At 44.8% G+C, this 12,528-nt stretch overlaps 1 protein-coding gene across 2 annotated transcripts in view; it reads left to right on the forward strand.

Annotated features, from left to right (window-relative positions):
• Positions 1–12,528, forward strand: part of Ccdc63 (coiled-coil domain containing 63) — a 51,692-nt gene that overhangs the window by 14,981 nt on the left and 24,183 nt on the right. For both annotated transcript variants that reach the window (XM_013144818.2, XM_063225611.1), the window contains exon 5: positions 3,107–3,226. In XM_013144818.2, coding sequence (XP_013000272.1) covers positions 3,107–3,226 — 120 coding nt within the window. The remainder of the gene's footprint in view (positions 1–3,106; positions 3,227–12,528) is intronic.

The raw sequence follows: 12,528 nt of genomic DNA on the forward strand, positions 1-12,528 counted from the left end.
AGCTGCTCCCAGAAGTCACCAGCCCAAGCTTGGCACAGGGACCCTGTGTGGCCAGCAAGTTTCACTTTACCCCAGACACTGCAGCCTTGATCAGAACCCTCAAATCTGGGACAGGCCCTGGGGTTAAAACTGTTCTCAAAGGGAGCTGGCACTGCCACTTCTCCACTGGCAGGAGTGCAGCAGGCTGCTTTTGATGGCAAGGTCACCATGATCGTCCTCTTGCCCCTGCCCACTAGCATTTCAAAAATAAGTCAATAAATAAATACTGAGTCATAGTTTAGCCTCAGCCACTCAGAGGATGTGTCCCTGATGTGTGAGGACACGGGTCTTGCCAGCCTTGAAGGACACTTTTCTGTAAGTATGTCCAAGGTCTCCCAAGATTTCAGAGAAGCCAGCTGAGTCTTGAAGGAGCTAAATATTGGGCAGAGAATACAGCTGTTTGCTGGACATGGAGTAAAGCTCACAGTTGGTTGTTGCCACGGGGGGCTTATGGGACAGTGTCTGGGGATTGTTTGGATCTGGAGAACTGACCCTGAGTTACAAGAATAGAGAGAGACACCAAAGTCCTTCCATGTCCACCGCAGCAGGACAGGTGTTATGGATTTGAAGCCAGAGCTAGTTAGCCTCTTGGGGAGATTGGAAGATGTCTGTTAGGAATGCTGCAGGTTGCAAGTAACATAATTGCCTCCAGAAAACAAAAACTCTCACTTGTTTTCTGGAGGCAATTTGAATGATATCCTGCAACAGGCAGAATTAGACCTTCCTCCTCCTCCGCGGAGCTTGTCGCAATGAACTGCCAAGAGAGGCTGGCACCAAAAGATATTTACTTATCCATTTTTAAAGTAAACATTTTATCTTGGGATCATTACGAAGATAACAGATTTCTCACAGACCCTTTATCTTGTTCCTCTACTGTGAACATTTTATGTCACCTTGGGCTGTTCATCAGAACTCAGAGACTAACTTAGAGTACGATTAAATCAAAGTGTGGTCTTTATTGATTGGGAGTTTGCTAGTTTTTCCATTCATGTCCTTTTGCTGTCCCAAGGTCCCATCCAGGGCGCCATATTACCTGTAGGTTATTTTTCACTTAACGAGAAGTTCCTGAGGCACAGGTGGTCTCAGAGTCCATTACCCTGACATAAAGACTGTAACCTCTGACTTCCCTGAGCTGAGACCCTGCCTCCCCCCCATCCTGGGCCACATCCACTTCCTCGGAGGAAGCCCTTCAACAAGGCCAGGCCCCTGCTGAGCTCAGCCCTCTGCCATTTCCTTCACGAGAACCTCACCACCTCAGTGACCGCCTCGTGGCTCTCAATGTGACCCTTTTTCTCCAATGTGTCATTTCCCAAAGGCTCCTGAAAATAACCCAAGAACCACTCACAAACCAAACCAAACCAAACCAAACCAAAACAAACTCTCCTGCAACCCCAAACCACTACCCACTTCTGCCCTTCTAGAAAATTCTGGAAGGACTTGACTATGTTTTCTGTTTCTTCCTAAGGCAAGTGCTATCTCCATTTCTACTATCAGTGTTGGGAGCAATGTCCCCACCACCAACTCTCCTTTCTCTGGGCTACCAGGACCCCTGACCTCTCTAAATCTAATGGCCCGCCTCAGCTTCCAACCAGAGATGCTGCATCTGTAACACTGTAAACACTGAGCTCCTCAGCAGGAAGTGGCCTCCAAATGCAAAGACCATTAGTAGATCCCTTGAGGATGGTGGTTCCTAAATCTATCAGTCCAATGCCCATTTCTTTTCCTTTCTTTCTTGCTTCCCTCCCTCCAACAAACATCTTACAAGTTCTCAATGAATTTTGACTTAGGTATACACTGACCAATGAGATAAGGATAGAAATAATTCTAGAACCCAAGGGCTCCCCTGGGCCCCTTTCCCATCCAGCTATCTAGCATCCTGGGTTCATTTTGCCTACATAGGGAGCTGTGTGTAATATCCTCTGCCGAATGTACTCTTCCACCTGGCTTCTTTTGTTCCACATCATCGACAAACCACCACTTTTCACCAGTAAACAAATACTCTGCTACAATCCTGAGATGCAATTCACGGATGGCACAGTCCTTTACCCTTATTCTTTCAAATTGACATGATGCTTAAATGTGAAGGGGAAATTTAAGGAAAGCCATTTACACAACAATTCAATTGATTCTGACATGTCAGTGTTCTGGTGTACAGCAGGGTCATCAAACTGTGTCTACAGAGGCCTTGATGGCCGATGGTTAGGCTTTGAGAGCCACGTGGCCTGTGAGGAAACCATAACTCTGCCAGTGTAGCCTGAAGTCCCTGGCCAGACAGTGATAAATAAAATGAGCAGGGCTGTGTTCCGATGAAACTTTATTTATAAAATAAGCACTGGGCCAGAGTCAGCCACAGATGTAGTTTGCAGACCCCCCACTAAAGACTAATTCAGGCTTGTGTGCTCCTGACTCAGAACCAGGCCCGGGTAGTGCTGATTTCCAAAATGGTGACAACTCTCGGTGAAGTTCCAAAAAATCACAGAATGATTTGCTCTTGATTTATGCCATGACGCAATCACTGGATAATTTAGTGTCTATTAGAGCTGAAAAATAAATAGTGTTCACATATGAAAAATAGTTTGGTTACAGGTACGGAAAAGGGTAACTTTTTTTTATCTCTATGCTGGGAACCGGGAAGTTACAAGGGCTGGGGACAAGTCTGGTACTGTCCCAAACTCTATAGGGTGTGTGGCGTTGGTGATCCGCCCACTAAGTGTGGGTAGCGCCCTAGTCATTGCAAGTGCCAAACGGTGCTTGTGCTTGGGTACAGAAGGCCCCTCGAGGACAATGCCGTTTCTGGCTGCTACAGAGCCGGGCCTAAGGGAGGCAGAATTTGTGTCCGCAGGTGATGAAACTCAGGGCCACAGGTGGGAGCAGAACTCAACATTGTCTCATTTTACTCTAAACTAAGATTAAGTTCACGGAACAGGCACCGGAAAGTTAAATCACACTCCTCTTTACAACATGAGGAAAAACTATCGGAGGCTTCCCTCTAGTCCACTTCAGCGGTGAACTGCAGAATCTGTAACCCTGCGGATGTTAACTCACTCACGTCTCTTCTCTCTTTCAGATTCTTCAGATAGAAAAAAAAATCCAAACCCAAAAACAGATCTTCGTAAAAATACAAGAGGCCAGTAACCCCCGGAAACTGCAAAAACAGATTCACATTTTAGAAAAGCGTTTGAATCTGGTAAGGCGTCCCGGCAGCTCCGCCCCTTGGCTCAGGACACGCCCACTCCCGCGGTTGCCCCGGGAGACTCACAGGCTCCCCGAGGCTGCTGCGTGCGCGTCCCCTCCTCCACCTCCCCCAGCGCCCGCCAAGCCTGCGGTGTCTGCTCTGAATTGCCTGCCTGAAAAAGTGGTAGAGCGCAGGCTTAGCGGGCGTGAGGCCCCGGGTTCAGTCTTCAGCACAGCACCAAACTAAACAAAAACTCTCGCTTGTTTTCTGGAGGCAATTTGAATGATATCCCGCAACAGGCAGAATTAGACCTTCCTCCTCCTCCGCGGAGCTTGTCTCAATGAACTGCCAGGCACACAACCTGCAGAACTTGATCTTGGGGAAGGTGATCTTTTCACACTGGATTTTTAGTGACTTGTCCATTAAGCCGTTGAATTCAGAGCCTCACACATGCTGTACAGGCTCTCTATCCCAGAGCTCCATTCTCCACATCTTTTTAAAATTTTATTTTGAGACTGGGTCTCCCTCAGTCGCCCAAGCTGGCGTGGACCTTGCAATCCTTCTGCCTCAGCCTCCCATAGTTGGGATTACAGGCATGCACCGCCATGCATGGCTTCAACTAGAATCTCTCAGTTGCAAGCTGGCTTAAACAAAACTAGTAACAGGGGAAAGTTCTAGGACTGAATTTTTCCTAGGACTGAAAAATTCAGAGGCAGCAGGTGTGGCTATAACCAGGTGCTCCAGGCATGGTTTTTTTGGGTGACACCTCTGTCCATCCTCCTCTGGGTAAATTTCATTTTGGGGGTCTCCCATGTAAATTAATGGAGCAGAGAGGGAGCCTGTCTTTCCAGAGTGTTCAGTTCCATGTCCCAGCGAGGGTTCCCACTGGACCAGCTCGGGTCTGTGCCCATCTTGAATCAGTTGCTGAGTGGCCCTGGACCCATGTCCCCACCCCAAGTCAGGGAGGTGAAAGCACATCTCCGTCCACACTGTGGGGACAGAGAGCTGGCCAGGGAGGGCTTCTGCAAGCAGGAAGAGCGGAGAAGGCTGCCGGGGAGGGCCATCTCACAGTCAGCCTGGCCGGCGTCCCTGCGGCTCCCCCACCGGAGCTGGAGAAGGGCGCGAAGTGGCCTGGAGCGGCCGGGCACGGCGCACTGCAGAGCTCCTCCGCAGCAGCTGCCCTCACCCTGACGCCGGCTTTGGCCAGGAGGGGCGAGCTCACTGGGTCTGCCTGGAGCAGAGCAGTGTCTTTTAACAACCCAGGCGGTGATTTGCAGCTGTGCCCAGGGTGCGTGTGAGGATTCAGGGTCTCCGTCTGTCCTCTCCAGTGTTAGTGAATCAGAAGCCCCCAGGGAAGTGGTCCAGCATCTGCTGTGCACTTAAGCAACCACAGGGAGACCCAAGGCCCCAGCGTACAAATAGAGTGAGTCCCTGACATGGTGAAGCCTACAGTGGGGCTTCTGTTGATTGACTGAATGAATTACTAAATGCATTCCTGATTGAATCACGACTTGCCTGTAGAAATTGCTTTTTTATTATAGATCTATTCAGAATATCTTTTTCTTCCTTTCTTAATTTCTTTCTTTCTTTTTTTTGAGATGAGATCTGGTTAGGTATTGCAGGCTGGCCTTGAATTTACAATGAGACCCCTGGCTGGTCTCAAACTTGTGGAGCTCTTCCTGCCTCACCCTCCTGAACACTGGGATCACATAAATTTTTTTGTCCATTCCTCAATGGACACTTAGGATGCTCCCATGATCTATAATATTGCATACCTGGGCACGGTGACACGCACCTATAATCCTAGCATTTCAAGAGGCTGAGGCAGGAGTATTGCTGTGAGTTTAAAAGCAGGCAATTTAAACTACCTTGTCTCAAAAAATCAAAATAACAACAATAACAATAATGTTTCAGAGATTACAAGAGTATGGATATCTTCACAAGGTGCTGATTTCATTTCCTTTGGGTACATACCTAGAAGATAATATGTAGCATGCTATCTTTAGTTTAAATTTCTTTAGAAACCTCCATACCATTTTTGATAGTAATTGCATCTATCTACAATCCTACACCTACAGTGTGAACAATTCCTCCTTTTTTTTTTTGACATAGAGTCTTGCTATGTGGCTCATGCTGGCCTTGAACTGTCGGAGAGGCTCCTGCCTCAGCTTCCTGAGTGCTAAAATCACAGCCATGCACCAGCACACCCAGTTCTTCCTTTTTAAAAAATACTTTTAAAGGACTAAGGCAGGGGCTAGGAGTATAGCAGCTCAGTGTGCAAGAGGCCCTGGGTTTGAGCCCAGTGATGTGGAAAAAAAAAAAAAGACAAATTTCTTAAGACACACAGAGAAAGGGAATAAAAAAAATGAACACCTGCCTCTTACTTGATTTTTTTTAAATACACTTTAGATACACGTACTGTGACGTTCATCCCAGGGGACTTGTACCTGTACATGGTAGATCTTTGCTTTTTTTTGCCTCTGCTCCCTTCGGCCCCTCTTCCCTTCCTTATTACAAAAGTTTTTTTTCCATTTTATTCCCTTTTTTTCTTGTTTCTCCCCCCTCCAACTCGTTCCACTCCTCACTTGAACATTTTCTTCCCATTCCCCAGCGTCTGTTACTGGACACTTTGGTCCTTATTTATACTGTCAGTTTCTCCCCCAGAAATACCGTGCGGTAATTTGCACGTGTACCCAATTTATTTCACCTGAGAGTACGGTCTCAAATTGCACCCATTCAGCTAGAAATGTCTCAAGCACATCCTTCTTTATGGCAGAGTAGTTTAAAAAGCCACATCCTCTCTGGCCTTCATCTGTTGATGGGCATCTGGGTTGTTTCCAAGATTCAGCCATTACAAACTGTGCCGCTGTAAACACGGGTGTGCAGGCACCGCGGTGGGGAGCTTTTAATTCTTTCAGAAAGGTAGCATGAGGGGAAGAGCTGAGTTGAATGGAAACTGTAGTTTTAGTGTTTTGAGGAATCTCCGCCGTGGTTGCACTGGTCTGTACTCCTACCAATGTGGAGAAGGGGTCTTTTTTCCCTGCAGCCCCCCAAGCATTTATTGGTTGATTTCCTGATAACCAGCCACTCTTTCTGGAGTGAGATGGAATCTCAGCATGCTTTAACTGGCATCGAGTGACAAGTGATTTTTAAATATATTTATTTGCTGTTTCTACCTCATCTGGGAAGTATCTGTTCATTTCGGATGCCCATGTTTGGATTGGGTCTTTACATTTGGGGGATGTGATTGTTTTTGAGTTCTTCGTATATTCTAGATATTAGTCCTTTATCTGAGGAATAGCTGGGAAATCCTGTGGGTGTCTATTACTCCGTTGGTGATTTGTGTTGCTCTGCAAAAGCTTTTCAGTACGATGAGATCCTAGTTGTTGATTCTTTGTGATACTTCTGTGCAGTCGGGGTTTTGTTCCTGTCTTTTCCTATGCCAGTGTCTGCAAGAGTTCTACCTGTTCTATCTTCCAACAGGTTGTTTCTGTATTAATATTTAGATCTTTGTTCTATTTCAATTTTAGTTTAGTGCGCGGTGAAAGATATGCTGGTCTGTGTGGGAACCATGTGAAAAGTCAGTATTCCCAGTGCCATGTATTAAAGAGGCTGTCTTCCTTCCACTGAAAGTGTTGGGCTCTTTTGTCAAAGATAAAGTGCTGGGGCTGGGGATTTAGCTCAGTGGCATAAGCACCTGCCTTGCCAGCGGATGGTTGTGAGTTCGATCCCCGGCACCGATTAAAAAAAAAAAAAAGATAGTGCTGAGTGTGTTTGGAGTTATTTTTGCATCCTCTAATTGGTCCTCAGGGTTTTTTCTTTTGTTGTTGTTGTTGTTGTTTTTGGCTTTTTATTTTGTTTTGTTCTTTTGTTTTTTTCCAGTACTGTGCTGCTTTAATCCAATAGCTTTGTAGTATAATTTCAAATCAGGGATTCTGAGGTCCCTTGAATTTGTCTTTGTTGCACAGAATTGCTTTTGCTATTCTAGGTCTCTTCTGGTTCTAAATTAATTTTTGGGGTTTTCTCCAATTCTGTGAGATATACTATTAGAATTTTGATTGGGATTGCACTGAATCTGTAAAACAATTTTGGAAGGATGGCCATTTTCACATATTGGTTTTCTACCCAAGAACATGGGATATCTCTCTGTTTCTTTTCTTTTCAGTTTTAAAACATATTTAATGTAATTTTATTTATTTTTATTTTAAAGGGAGTAAAACAGAATGATAAAGCAAAATGAAACAGGGATTAGACAGTAGGAAATCCACAATCATTAGCATATTGCATGTTGTTATTCTGTAAATAGTTGCTCAGACTACCAGCTTTAGGCTTGCAAAGTCAATCAAACAATACACTTCCTTCAAATCAGCCGGTTGCTTACAGGATGGGCTGGGAGTTCTTTTTCTCTCCCTGGCCTGTGTGGGAGCTCATGGTGGGGAGCGGTGTGTGTCTGTGCACGGCTTTCCTGGTCCTCCTTGGCCTGCACGCTAGCTGGCTCACAGGCAGGACATAGCTTCACTCCTGGTTCTCCCCAGTCTGCACTCTGGCTGGCTCACAGGCAGGGGTGAGGCTCCATTCCTGGTCCACATGTGGGTGGCTCACAGGTGGAGGTGTAGCTTTCTTCTTGGTCCACCCTGATCAGCATGCTGGCTGGTTCACATAGAGGGGCATAGCTTTGTGGTCCATGCTCCCTCTTTCCATTTTCTGACATCCCTTTTTTTAAAGAAAAAAAAAAACAGATAAAGGGTAGAAATTATACTAAATTCAAAAAAAATAAACGGTAAGAAATCACTAGTTGATAATTAAGTATTGTCTTCTCAGAAATAGTTGTTCAAGTTACAAAAGTGAAGCATACAAAGTGGACATTCAAACAGCGAGACTACAAATAGTTCTGTTTAACTATCCAACAAAAACTTAGTAATATGGTTATCAATCCTATACACTTAAACATACATGCAGTTATATCTTTTAGAGCGCTTTCTTTTCCTCTCTTTTTTAATAAAAGCAATTACACATTTTGGGTTTTATTACTCCTACATTTCTTATTACTTTTTATACTAGAGACACAATGTGATATTTATAAATATGATTCTTGTTTATTTCACTAATGAGGATAGCCTCAAGTTGTCTCCATTTGCCTATGAAGGCCTCAAGATCATCCTTTTTATAGCCAAGTAATATTCCATTGTATAAAAATACCACACCTTTTCCTCCAGTCTGCAGTTGATGGGCATCTTGGTTATTTCCAAGATTTAGGTATCACAGATTATGCTGCCATGAACATGGGTGCACATATATCACTGTGATATGACCTTTTCAGTTTTTCTGGGAAAATACCCAGGAGGGGAATAGCTGGATTGAATGGGACTTCCAATCCTAGTCTTCTGAGAAATTTCCATACTAATTTCCATACTTGCTGCACCAGTCTACACTCCCACCAACAGTGGAGCAGGGTTCCTTTTTCCCTGCAGCCTCGCCAACATTTCTTATCAGTTGATTTCTTGATGGCACCATTCTTTCTGGAGTGAGATGAAATCTCAATGCTGTTTTAATTTGCATTTCTCAAATGACCAGTAATGGTGAACATTTCTTTATGTATTTATTTGCCAGTTGTATATCTTCATCTGAGAACTGTATGTTCATCTCAGATGCCCATTTTTGGAGAAGGTCTTTGAATTTGGGGGGCTTGATGTTTTTCAATTCTTCATATGTTCTGGATATAAGTCCTTTGTCTGAGGGGTTGCTGGCTATATTTCTTTCCCATTCTGTGGATTTACTTTTCACTCTGTTGGTGATTTCTTTTAAAGTGCAAAAACTTTTCAATAATATGAGCTCCCAGTTGTTGATTCTTTGAAGTGTTTCCTGTGCAGTTTGCATTTTGTTCATGAATTCTCTGCCTACTCCTATGTCTCCAAGACTTCTACCTACCTTGTCTTTCAGTAGCTTTAGTGTTTCTGTTTTAATATTTAGGTCTTTGATCCATTTAGACTTTAGTTTTGTGCATGGTGATAGGTATGGATCTAGTTTCAGTCTTTGGCATGTGTGATAGGATTATATCCAGAAGATGAGAAGTATAAAACAAAAGAGGCCTTTATTCTGATAATATGGAGAGAGAAAACCCAAACCCCTGACTGCTGGAGTCCAGCTTTCTCTCTGGTGGACACGTGGCATTGGGGGTGTATAAGTAGCCTCGGTTTGAGGTGGAACCTAAGGGGGCATCAGGGATGCACGGGTAGCCCATTGGCCCTAGGTTTGGCGCCATAGGTAAGTTCCCAGGGGCGGGGAAGATGGCGTCACAGGTAAATTCCTAGGAGTGGGGGAGATAGGAGCTCTTTGGTTCCACCTTTAGGGCTTCACCAGCTACAGTGTCCTGTTAGGGCCAAAACCCTTTCATATCCTGTCTTATGATTATTATGAAAAGGGGCAAAGATTTCTCCCTTTAACTGCTTTCTGCTGGCAGGGGGTGCTGTACTGGGGTCTAGGGGAGTCGACGGGATGACGATTGATGCCCAGGTAGAAGCTGGTGCCAGGTGTTTTAGCCAGGACAACTTCACTGGTGAATGCACGTATGTTAGACTGGAAAAACAAAGAGACAAGATGTTATGAGGAGGCATGGCGATGTCATATTTAAGGTGAGGTAGAAGGAAAGGTGCCTTTGATTTAGACATCATTCTATCAGGACGACGTTGAGGTAGGATCATTGTCATGGTGAGGTAGAAATCTGAAAAGTAAGTGTGGGGTTAGGAGAAGTGAAGTTATGAGAGGTGATTACTCCCCCATCTGAAAGCATAAAAGTTAAGAGGGTAAGTGTGTAAAACTTGTCTCTGGTCCAGGAATTGAACTGGAAAAAATAGGGGGAGCAGGGAAGGCGGTGGCTGTACCAGTATAGGGAAGGTAAGGGCTTAGGCTTTCAGGGATGTCACGTTTAAACAGACAGCTGAGGGTAGAAAGAACTGTGATAGTTATCGCAGAGAACATTATGAAGATGATCTTATGCATGATGTGGGAGTCTTTAGGAAAGACTGTCAAGAGTCCTGCTGTAAAAGTGATCATTAATAGAACATAAGAAATTAGGAACCAAAGTGGATAACAAAACATGACTTAGCCTGTTAACTATGGCTGTGAGGCCTTAGTGAAATGGAGACGGGTGGGCAACAGAAGATGAGCTGACCACTCAGAATGATCAGATTTGGGCTGGGAGGGCACCTCTTAGCCTGAGTGATGTGAAACCAGGATGGGAGTCCAGCAACTTTGACCGCTGTAGGGGTAGCCATAGGGGCCACTCCACCTTGGTTGTAGTCCTGTGGATTTAGAACATTTGAGATAAATCAGATCTCCTGGAGATATGGGAGGATCTGGTTTGTTTTCTCCAGAGGGTTGTGGAAGGCAGAGATCAGCATGTTGTCGCAACAGGTGTCGGAGGAAGGAGAGGACTGGGACATAGTCAGCAAGGGGAGGGAGATTTTGGGGAGTAGGAAGATTGTGGAGTAAGAACGGCCTGCTGTACATAAGTTCAAAAGGACTTAAGAAAGTAGGAGCCTGGGGAAGTGCCCTGAGCTTGGCTAAGGCTAAGGGCAAAAGTTGAGGCCAAGGTTGGTGTAATTCTAAAGTGAGTTTTGTAAGGTGTGTCTTTATGAGGCCACTTGCCTTTTCTACTTTTCTTGAGGATTGTGGATGGTATGGGATGTGTAGGTGCCAGGAGATGTGTAAGCTCGAGGATACCTGTTGAGTGATCTGAGAAATAAAGGCGGACCATTATCTGACTGAATACTCTGAGATAGACCAAACCTTGGAATGATTTCTTGTAATATGATTTTGGTAACTACATCAGCAATTTCCCTGGTTGTGGGAAAGGCTTCTATCCATCATGAAAAGGTACAAACAAAGGTGAGAAGATATTTGGGAATTTTTGGCGGGGCATGTGTGTAAAATCTATCTGCCAGTCCTGACCAGGAGTGTGTCCTCGAAACTGATGGGTAGGAAAGGAAGGGGGTGCCATGCGTCCCTGAGGAAAGGTCCTGGCACAGAGATCACAGGTGTGAGTAATCTTAAGAATGATAGGTTTTAGAGAAGAGTGTGTGACTATTGGGGCTAAGAGTTTGTATAGGGCCTGTGGTCCTATATGAAAACAGTGTGTAGGTTAGCAATGATGTCTAAGGCCTGTTGATGTGGGAGAACAAGTTTAGATCTTGAAAAATCCATCCCAGAATGTTATGTGTGTAACCTAGTTTATGAAGTAGCTGTAACTGCTCTGGTGAATGATTAGGCTGAGGTAGACTGTTTGGGACTAACGGGAGAAGATGAGAAGGGCAGGGCGCTTGTGCAGCTAACTTGGCTTGTGAATCTGCAAAGGCATTGCCTTGAGCAATAGGATCTGTAGAGTTTTGGTGTCCTCTACAATGAATAACTGCTGCCTGCTTTGGAAGTTGGGCTGCCTCTAGAAGTTTAAGGATAAGGGGAGCATTAATGATGGGGGTTTCCTGAGTGGTAATAAAACCCTGTTCTTGACAGATAGAGGCATGAGAGTGTAAAATGCTAAATGTATATTTTGAGTCAGTGTATATATTTATAATCTTGTCTTTTGCTAGTGTAAGAGCCCTTGTAAGGGTTATAAGTTCTGCCCTCTGCGACGAGGTGCCAGGTGGCAGTAGATTGCCTCTATAACTTTTGACTGGTTAACTATTGCTTATCCTTCCTTCTTTTGGTTGTCTGTCTTTGTTGAACTGCCATCTATGAACCATGTGTCAAAGGCTAAAGTGAGAGGTGTGCTACTGATGTGAGGGAAAGGAGTGGGAGTCATCTGTAAAAACTCAATACAGTCATGGTGAGAACGGCCCTCTGAGGTGGGAATTAAGGTTGCCACATTAAGAGGACCACTAGTTGCAATAGAGATGCAAGGGTCTTGAGAGAGAGCTAAGTGTACCCGTTGAAGGTGAGAAGGGGTCATTAGGGCAGGGAGCACCTTATGTGAGATAAGCTCACGTAGGTGATGAGGTGAGTGTACTGTAATAGATTGCCCTAATGTAAACTTTTTACCTTCCTGTGTCAGGAGGGCTGCAGCTGCAAGAGCTCAGAGACAAGGACCCCATCCTTTTACTGTGTGATCTAACTGTTTTGACAAGTAAGCTACTGCTTGAAAAGAAGGTCCCTTTTTGTGTCCTAGTACACTTATAGCGTTGTGGCCCTGACAAGTAGTGTATAGGATGAAAGGTTGGATGGGTTCAGGAAGGGTAAGAGCTGAAGCTTTTAGGAGAGCCTCTTTTAATTTTTGAAAGGAGGCATGTATGGGCCTAGTAGGGTCCAGGGGTTCTGGT

This window comes from Cavia porcellus, unplaced genomic scaffold (assembly GCF_034190915.1).
Source record: "Cavia porcellus strain 051 isolate PalLab524CR breed Dunkin Hartley unplaced genomic scaffold, mCavPor4.1 scaffold_16, whole genome shotgun sequence".
NCBI lineage: Eukaryota > Metazoa > Chordata > Mammalia > Rodentia > Caviidae > Cavia > Cavia porcellus.